Raw genomic sequence first — 9329 nt, 5'->3', positions numbered from 1 at the left:
ATCATCTGAAGCACAACGCTGAGTCATCATCTGAAACAAGAGCTGAGTCATCATCTGAAACAAGAGCTGAGTCATCATCTGAAACAACGCTGAGTCATCATCTGAAGCACAACGCTGAGTCATCATCTGAAACACAATGCTGTCATCATCTGAAACACAACGCTGAGTCATCATCTGAAACAAGAGGTGAGTCATCATCTGAAACCAGAGCTGAGTCATCATCTGAAACAAGAGCTGAGTCATCATCTGAAGCACAATGCTGAGTCATTATCTGAAACAAGAGCTGAGTCATCATCTGAAACACAATGCTGAGTCATCATCTGAAGCACAATGCTGAGTCATTTGAAACAAGAGCTGAGTCATCATCTGAAACACAACGCTGAGTCATCATCTGAAACAATGCTGAGTCATTGTCTGAAACTGCTGTTTTGTTCTCCTTATTTGTGTTTTTCCAGGTTCTCTGGTTTTTCTGCAGGGCAGGTTTCCTTGATGTTTGTTTCTGAGTGACCCCGTGACAAACTAGTCACCTGTCTAGATGTAGCCCCGCCTCTAGCCTATAGATTTAAGGACAGAACCCCCCGGCCCTCACCCTGACCTCTGACCCTCGACCTCCTGCCCTCCCTGTGGGGACAGGATCACAACAGAAAACATTCTGTTTCAAACATTGTTTGAAGGGAGACGTTCTCACCGTTGTCAGGATTGTTGCGTATCTCCTCCTCCAGATCATCTGGGGAGACGTACTCTGGCTCCGCCCCCTCATCTGTGGCGGTTGGTTTAAGTTTTCCGCAGCAGCAGTTGCAGCAGCAGCAGAGGCAGCAGCCGCAGTAACATCCAGTCAGAATCCCACAGAGCAGGAACAGACCCTGGAACAGAAACACGCTGTCTCATCAACACAGGATTCCTGCCCTGGACATCAGGTCAGTCTAAGCCACGCCCCCACCTTAGCCCACCAGGTGGACAGCATGAAGTAGGTGTTGACATTGTCCTCTCCGAACTGCTGGGCCACGTAGAGTCCAAGAGAGCCATACGAGTCATAGATGTTCCTCTTGGTGAGGTCGGACAGGACTGCGTGGGCACTGTTCAGCTCCTTGAACTTCTCCGCTGCCTCTGGGTTGTCCGGGTTTTTATCCGGGTGGAACCGCAGGGCCAGCTTCCTGACACCAAAAACACAACACAGAGTCCGCTGACAGGGCATAAACAACCTGCCACCGAACAGCAGGGGGCGCCCACTGCACAGAGTGTACACCTGCTGCAGGACTCACCTGTAGGACTTCTTGATGTCTTCATGGCTGCAGCCTTTTTCCAGGCCGAGGATCTGATACAAAGACTCTCCAGAGGTGGACAGTGTTCGCTGCTTCCCATCAGACATCCTGACACCATCACCTGACAAAAGAGTCGAATGTCACGATGAACATAAAGACAGGACGACAACCGGTTGATTTAGTGCTCATCTTTTTTATTTCCTAATTTATGATATAAAACTGATTTCATGAAAGAAGACTGAGTTGATCTGGGTCTGATAAGCAGCTGTCGCTCCCAGCAGGGACTGTTCTCCACTGCTGTGCCGCCGAGACTGTGCTAAAAAACAAAGGCAGAAAACGAATGAGGCTACATTATATTCTGTAATGGCGCCTTCACAGTTACTGTAATAAAGTTTGAGTTTAACCATCCTCTCCTGTTTCATTACAACCACTACAACAAAATCAGTACCGAGTCCACCGCCTTTACTGCAACAGGAGAGGGAGCCTCCTATACTATTTACAACATGGAGGAAAATATTCATTAACTAAATTCTTGTGGAGACAAATAGCTGAATGACAGACGACCCGTTCTATTAGACTACTTGAGACCAGAAGGACAGTGTCTGTTCTTCACACTTCTAGAACAAGGTTCATTTGATTAGACCATCGCTGCACAAAGTCGATGTTTTGGCGAGGAAAGACACATCCAGACAACATGTCAGTGCAACTGTGTTCCAATTTCGTCTCCAAACTTGTTCATTATAAACAGGCAAGTCATAAAATCAACATTACTGCTTCAGATGTGGAGCAGATAATCAAATCTGTCCTGCTGCTCAAGTAAAATGTGGTAACTGCAAGAAAAATAGATATTTCACCAAAGTATGGGAATCACCTGAGTGGTTGTTCCTGAGTCAGCAGCACTGTGTTAATGAAGCTGAGCTGATGGCTGCAGCAACACCGAAGCACAACAAGGAAACTCACAGACACTGACACTCACTGACAGAACCCAAAGTTAAACTATTCTCATATGTAAAAGATGACCTACAGCAGCAGGAACAAATGAAGCATCATTATCTAAAGTGAAGCCTAGATCACGTCTACTGGGCCTGGACCTGATTAAAGCACTGCAGATTAACATCACTGGAGGAAAAGTGACCTTCATTAGAAGAGAGAACCGTCCACTAAAACAGAACATGCAGAGTGAATAATGTTGATTCTGCTTCAGCCCACCATCATAGATGTGTTAAAGGGTTCATCCACAGGGTTCAGGTAAACACCGCAGTTCAAACTGAGATGTCTGCCACTCTGTGTACATGACTAGGTCTCAGCAGAGCTCAAACACTGACACCAAGCAGGCATCAACTGGTGGATGAGTCCTCTAGTGGTGGCACAAAAACACAAGAGACATGAGGCTTCGTGTTGAACTCTGTGGACCATGGACTGTCATCCTCTGATAGTGAACATGGACCTAATCACAAAACTGGCTGGGGCCACAAATTATAACCAGACTGATTTAAGCTCAGCTCACCAGCAACTGCCTTTACACATGAGGGACTTTTTCAGTTCATGAGTTCTTTTTGGACTTACTTCAGCACCATCTGACTTTCAAACAATGATGCACACAGTTCTGAAAGCTGTGCCGGGAGTCCGGAACCATTTGAAGGACATTATAGTGGATGGGCACTCCAAGGAGCATCATGATGAGGACCAACAAGCTGCTCTCCTGCACCTTAAAGACGTGGGCCCACAGATCAACTTCAGCTGAAACTGTCTCTGTCTCTGAATGGACACAGTGTGAAACTCTGTCTAAAACAGTTTGTGGACACAGTCTCTAATTATCTGTAGGGAGACATGCTGAAACCAGCCTCCTCTAGGTCCTGACACATCCCATTCAACAACATAAAACCTTAACAACACACAGGTTCTAAAAGCTCCGGTTCTCTACAGAACCAGCAGCTGTGCATCAAACCCGACCTGTCAGGAGCAGGAACTAGGTTCTGATGGTTCTGGGACACCTGTCTATAACATGAAGGATGGAGAGTGGGTTACCTGCTGGAGCCTCGCAGCGTCCTTCAGACTCTACCTGTCCAGGTGTTTCAGGTGTTTGACCTGCAGCTCAGAGGATCTCTGACAGACTTTATCAAACATTCAGCAGAAGCTCAGGTGATCGCCAGCCGCCACGCCTGCTCAGGTTTCACTGGGGGAGGAAGGTTACCGTGGCAACCAGGTGAGTCAGGACAGACAGCCTGCTGCTTTTCTTGCTTTATTTATTTATTTGGACTGAACTGACCAATCAGACGAAGAACTGTAGATTTGACTCAGAACCCTGAAAACAGCAGACTTTGTTCTGATTCTTGATCCAGAACTGGACGAGATAAGTACCGCTCACCCGTTATTCTTCTGCTTCCATCCGGATTTTCAGTTTAGTTTCAGGAAAAATTCGAACAAAACTTCATCAAAACATTGAATAAAGGAGATGAAATTCTTATAAAACTGAAAACTGTCCCCATAGACATCAATGGTGTCTAGTTTCAGTGAGGGACAAAACCCGGTCCTGTTTGGAGCTCTAAACCAGGTCCAGGTCCTGTTTGGAGCTCTAAACCCAGTCCAGGTCCTGTTGGAGCTCTAAACCAGGACCAGGTCCTGTTTGAGCTCTAAACCCGGTCCTGTTCTCTAAACCCGGTCCTGTTTGGAGCTCTAAACCCGGTCCCGTTTGGAGCTCTATAGACTATAGTTTATAACTTCCTGTTGGGCTTGTTGTGGCTCAGTGTGTCTCTGCAGGTCACCAGAAGGTGGCACTGTCTCTGACACGTGAGCTTGTGAAGCAGTTTGATGTTGGAGACCTCAGTTCTGATCACACTCTGACATCTTATTGTTTTATGTTCAACAAACTGAACCTGGTTTATAAAACTGGCCTCAAAACAACTGATTTTAAAATCCAGATGCAACTGTTGATGAAGAGGAGCAGGAAGCTGCTTCTGACACAACATGAAGAAAGAAACAAGCATCAGATCTCAGAGGAATATTTGTTTTTACTGAGAGTCAGACACACGGAGCAGTACGCAGAAAAACATTTCAGCTTCCTGCAGCTTCATGAAACAGACGAGAGAACGACCCAGTTCTCCTGCAGGAAACGACCAATCACAGCTCAGTAACACCTCACACGGGCATCTGCAGCTGAGAATACTCGTCCTGACCCTCCTTCTCCTCAAGGTAAGGCTCTGCATCATCTGCATCCAGCTGCAGGACCACAGGTCAGAGGTCAGAGGTTTATTGAAATGATGACGACGTTATCTCAGCTGATGTTTACAGTGATATCATCATAATGATGTCATAGGTTACTCACACTCTGCAGCTCCCGGTGGCTGAAGAGGCGGGGCAACAGCAGCATCCTCAGGGGGATGGTCAGCAGCAACATGAAGGGGAACGCCAGCGCCGCCGCTGTGGCCATGACGACCCACAGCAGAGACAGACATGTCAGCTGGACGAGCGTGAACAGGTGCATCCTTAATGTCCTCACCTATGGGCAGATGAGACGAGTCCACTGAAGACCCTGAGATTCTGAGAGCAGAAAAGGAGGAGCAGGAAGACATACTGGACCTACCTTACGGACATAGTTGTCGTCCGGGTGGTACTTCGGGGGCATCAGCAGCAGGATGAGGCGCTCTGTGAGCTGAATTCCGTTTAGGGACATCACACCCATGTAGAGGAAGATCCCAAACAGAACGGCCAAAGGGATCTGACGCAGAACCTCTCCGATTACGATGGACAGACCTGACAGAACAGAGACCGGATCAGAACTCGCAGCAGCAGACTGAAAGTGACGGTGACGGTGATGGTACCCACCCACTAAAACAGCCACCAAAAACCCGGTCACCCGCTGCTCCTTGACCTCCTGAATGTGAGGCTTGTCCTCCGGGGAGACAGCTTTACTCATGACAGTCAGAGCGTTGGTGTGGGTGACGGAGCGGACCGTGGCCGCCGATAACCACGGCAAACCAAACAGAGCTGAGACTCCGCCCACGACCACGATGATAAGGAGGTCCAAGTGAAACCCGGTTCCCTTCAGCAGCATCCTCTCCTTCTTAGTGACGATGAGCCTGCAGGACAAATGAGAAAAAACAAGAACATCACTGGAGGACCTCAACCAGAGTCCAGTCAGGGGTCAGCCTGCCCCTAAACCAGGGTCACAGCAGAACCAGGACTCAGGACCAGCTAAACCAAATCCCAAATAAAGTCATTTAAAAAGATCATTCCTTTATATTTGTAAACCCACTTTAATTAAGAACACATTTACTGTAGTTTTTAGTTTGGTCACATCTCATAAACGAAAGTGTTTTATGGTAAAATCACATAAATGGGTTTCAGCTGAGACCATTTGGTGTGAACACAGTTACAGGAAATAAGAAATTAAGCCGGAGTTCCACATTAAGAGACTTTACGCTGTGATCTGGGACTCCATGAAGATCAGGATGAAAACCAGGATGGCTGGTAGGATGCTGGCAGCCATCATCCAAACTGGGAATTGTCCATCAAAACCCAGAGGAGAAATCAGCCAACCTCGTTTGTCCGGACTGGACACAGAGAATCCACTGGGCACGTTTAGTTTCTGGTCCAAAAAGGAGAACAGTTCATCCTGTGATCTGACATCAGAATCATGTATGGTAGGGTAGGTATCAGGTAAGGGTCTCAGTCCTGTGCTGACCTGGGTGTAGGTGTCCTCCACACTGTAGTCCACCAGAACCATGATGAGGATTGCGATGGGAACACCAAAGTCTCCAATAATCCTACGGATCTGAAACACAAAATGGTCGGACACAAGGAAGTGTTACATCCTGTCCTGGAAAACTGAACCCTGTAACCCAGGTGAACGAGTGAGAGTCTAGCAGCATAAAATCAGGGGTCCAAACAGGTCTGAGTCCTAACCGTCTCTACCTCGCTTGAGGGCTTCAGGAGGGTTAAGGAGCCGGCCTCGTTGAGACCTTTGAGGGTGCCTGAAGTGCCAGGTACCAAAGTGTCAGCAGAATGTCCCTTGTGTTCTGGAAGATGGTGTCAAAGCCATGGCTCACACCAGTTCTATGGTAGGTTTCTTACTCACCACTGGTTCATGACTTTGCACCACAACCTTTCCCTACGTTGAACTCACTGGCTTCAGGCCTACCTATGGTTAAACCAGCGCCTATGTGCACTTGAATCAGTATTGGTACCGGTACTGGCATGTACTGACCCGTCCTGGAAAAAAAGAACTGTTTTTGAACTTCCGCAGGTAGAAAGCGATGAAATATGTTCCTGCCATAAGGACCAACGACAGCAGCGCTGTGTTTGGTTCTCCAACAACCTTCCCAGGACTCGCTGCGATCACGGTGTAGTTGGACAGAGATGAAGATCCCGTGTCGTTTCCATGGTGATAGTTTTGGAGTGGATGCTCCTTAAAGATCTACAAGATACCAACAAAGAAGTTTAAAGTGGGTAGCAGATGTGGAAACACTGTTTCCGTGCAATATTTTCAGAGAAATAATGTCATCTTGTTATATGAAGCCCAACCAGACTCGTAGGTCTCTCAACTCACCTTGACTAGTTTGGCAAAGGTCTCGTAGATGAAGATGAGAGAGATGAGGAAAGAGAAGATTTCCTGAGTGAAGCGTGAAACAAAACGAACCAGGATGCTTCCCTCCAAGGCCACAGTGATGATGGCAATGAGCACCAACCAGAATCCGATCCAAACCCGGCCCGTCAGGTACTCAATCCCATTGGCTTTACAGAACTGCACAGAAACAGAGACCGTGCAGCTTTCAGTGGACCTTCAGATTCATCTGAAACAAACAGTAAACATGTTGCTCCTGCAGGCAAAGAGGGAATAAACAATCTTTTCCATTTCAGTGGCTGCAGCCGTGTTAAACCAGTGCAAACATTTCATTGGTGAATCGTTTGAGACATGGTTGCACATTTCCTGTCAGGTAAACTCACAGAAAAGAAGGCTTCTTCAAAGACCAGCAGTGGTCCGGAGAACCCAATCACCAGCAGAGGCTGAGCTCCCAGTACGCTGAACACTATACCCTGCATCGCCGTGGCAACTATCAGCTCGGACACACCAATCAGACCCTCCGTTTTCTCACCTGCATCACAGGACAGAGGTTACAGATGTCCAGGTAGCTTCGCCCTCATCCTGCAGCGCTTCAACATGTTCCTCTGAGGTTCAGACTTACCGAGCAGGCCACCGAAGGTGATGGCCGGAGACAGAGCAGCGAAGTAAATAAAGATTATGGCAGCCATACACTGAGGGTTCAGAGCATCTCGGATGTCGCTGAGGTACTGCGGGTAGCGGTGCGTCACGTCTTTGATCAGACCTCCGAACAGACGGCCTGAACGCTTCAGAGGATCGCTGCCGGACTTGAGAGGAACCAGAGAATCTAGAGGAGAAGAAGACCGGCAGGTGTTTGAGCTGAAAACATGGTGTAAATGTTTCCCACCGGTCTGCTGATCATCCCCGACTCCACTCAGAATCAGAAACTTATTAACAACAAACTCTCCAGCACCAGTTGTTCAGCATCAGGCTTAGAGATGGAGACAAAAAACTACTTTCCTGAGATTATTATTTCTACCAGTACTGTATCTAATTAGGCCAGAGAAGCTGAGACTCACCTTCGTCCTGCTGAACATTTGGTTGGTTTTCCTGCAGCTTGTTGTTCTGCTTCTCCTCCTGAAGCCACTCATCACCACTGACTTCAGACGGGGGGAGGACGACGCTGCAGTCCAGGAAACGGTTTATGGCTGTCAACAGGTCCTGACGGTCTTCTGCTTGGTATGCTGCTTCTTGGAAGTTCTGGAAGAACCCAGAATGAATCATCTGGCACCACCTGGTGGTTGTAACTAAGAAAACAACCGGCGACGTTTGTTTTCAGAAACTCACTTGGTCTGACATGAGTGTGGAGATGGAACGGCCGATCTGGTGGTAATCGTTGGCAGCAGGTGGGCCCAGCAGGAGGAACAGGAACCGGACAGGGATGGGAACCTCCATCACAGACTCCAACAGAACCGCCTCCTGCAGGCGCACGAACGCCATGCAGGGCTGATCCAGGAAGCCCACGCTGCCTGTAGACACAGCAGAGGGAGGCACTGATCCCAGTCAACCTGCTGCAAACTGTTAAACCAGGCTATAGGGTTAGTGCTCCTGTTAGTGCAGTTGAATTAACCGCTTCACAACAATCAGACAGTATATGTAGGTGTCTGAAGAATGGATTCATCTTAAAATATGCCGTTTTCTGAATCACCTATACTTTGTCTAAAGTTCACTGATAAAAAACTCTCATAGTTTTACTTAAAGTTCTTGGTCTTGATGTTAAAAATGGATTCTTACCAACAAGAACGAGGGTGGCCTCAGCTGGCCCGAGGACCTTCTGCATCAGCTTCATCTCAGGTTTGGACCTGGCAGGACAGACTGCTGGGATCTCCTTCTGGACACAGGACAGGTCAGAAGATCCCAGCAGGCTCTGAGGCGGCAGCATCACTGCTCACCTGGTTCTGATCAAAAAGGGTCTTTGTTTCTTACCTTTTTCTTCTCAAGGTCAGCCTCTGTGTGATTGGTCCGGCTGGTGGAAAGCTCTGATTGGCCGTTGCATCTGTCTATCAGGGAGGCCATGTTGGCTGCAGAGATGTTCCTGCTGAACCAGCTGAGATCCTTCTGATCACTGGGATGACTGGGAGGGAAGAAGAATGAGGATGGGCAGGTTGATAAATGACAGACAGGTGGACAGGTGGACAGGGGGACAGGTGGACAGGTGGGGAGTCCCACCTGTGTGGCAGCAGCAGAGCTCTCAGCACTTTGTCTTGGTCTTCATCTTTAATCTGATCTAATATCAGCAGCTGCTCCACGACCTGCTGAGCGATACCAGGCAGAGAGTTCTGCTTCAGATCCAGAACAACAGCACCTGAAACCACGGCAACAAGACCAGGAGCTCATCATCATCATCATCATCATCTTCATCACCATCATCATCATTATCACCTTCATCTTCATCATCATCATCATCATCATCACCTTCATCATCATCATTTTCATCTTCATCACCACCATCATCATCATCATCA

The 9329-nt window shown here is 48.0% G+C and overlaps 2 protein-coding genes across 3 annotated transcripts in view; both read right to left on the bottom strand.

The window, feature by feature from the left end:
* Positions 1 to 3550, bottom strand: part of LOC108228686 (dnaJ homolog subfamily C member 5) — a 6509-nt gene extending 2959 nt beyond the window's left edge. The window contains exons 1-4 of the mRNA XM_017404281.3: positions 3291 to 3550; positions 1263 to 1383; positions 941 to 1154; positions 689 to 863 (exon numbers count right to left, since the gene is read on the bottom strand). Of these exons, the coding sequence (XP_017259770.1) occupies positions 689 to 863; positions 941 to 1154; positions 1263 to 1369 (496 nt within the window). The 5' untranslated portion in view covers positions 1370 to 1383; positions 3291 to 3550. The remainder of the gene's footprint in view (positions 1 to 688; positions 864 to 940; positions 1155 to 1262; positions 1384 to 3290) is intronic.
* Positions 3551 to 3933: 383 nt separating this feature from the next.
* LOC108228685 (anion exchange protein 2) overlaps positions 3934 to 9329 on the bottom strand; it is a gene marked incomplete at its 5' end in the record, with an annotated part of 8853 nt that continues 3457 nt past the window's right edge. The window contains 15 exon segments of one of the 2 annotated variants that reach the window (XM_017404280.3): positions 3934 to 4481; positions 4588 to 4761; positions 4846 to 5015; positions 5088 to 5341; positions 5684 to 5850; positions 5947 to 6036; positions 6469 to 6678; positions 6811 to 7005; positions 7209 to 7357; positions 7448 to 7651; positions 7884 to 8064; positions 8152 to 8333; positions 8599 to 8695; positions 8791 to 8938; positions 9034 to 9169. In XM_017404280.3, coding sequence (XP_017259769.2) covers positions 4401 to 4481; positions 4588 to 4761; positions 4846 to 5015; positions 5088 to 5341; positions 5684 to 5850; positions 5947 to 6036; positions 6469 to 6678; positions 6811 to 7005; positions 7209 to 7357; positions 7448 to 7651; positions 7884 to 8064; positions 8152 to 8333; positions 8599 to 8695; positions 8791 to 8938; positions 9034 to 9169 — 2438 coding nt within the window. 2 annotated transcript variants of the gene reach the window in all.

This window comes from Kryptolebias marmoratus, unplaced genomic scaffold (genome assembly GCF_001649575.2).
Source record: "Kryptolebias marmoratus isolate JLee-2015 unplaced genomic scaffold, ASM164957v2 Scaffold115, whole genome shotgun sequence".
Lineage (NCBI taxonomy): Eukaryota > Metazoa > Chordata > Actinopteri > Cyprinodontiformes > Rivulidae > Kryptolebias > Kryptolebias marmoratus.
Note: the sequence above shows the minus strand (reverse complement) of the source record. Positions and strands in the feature narration are given on the sequence as shown.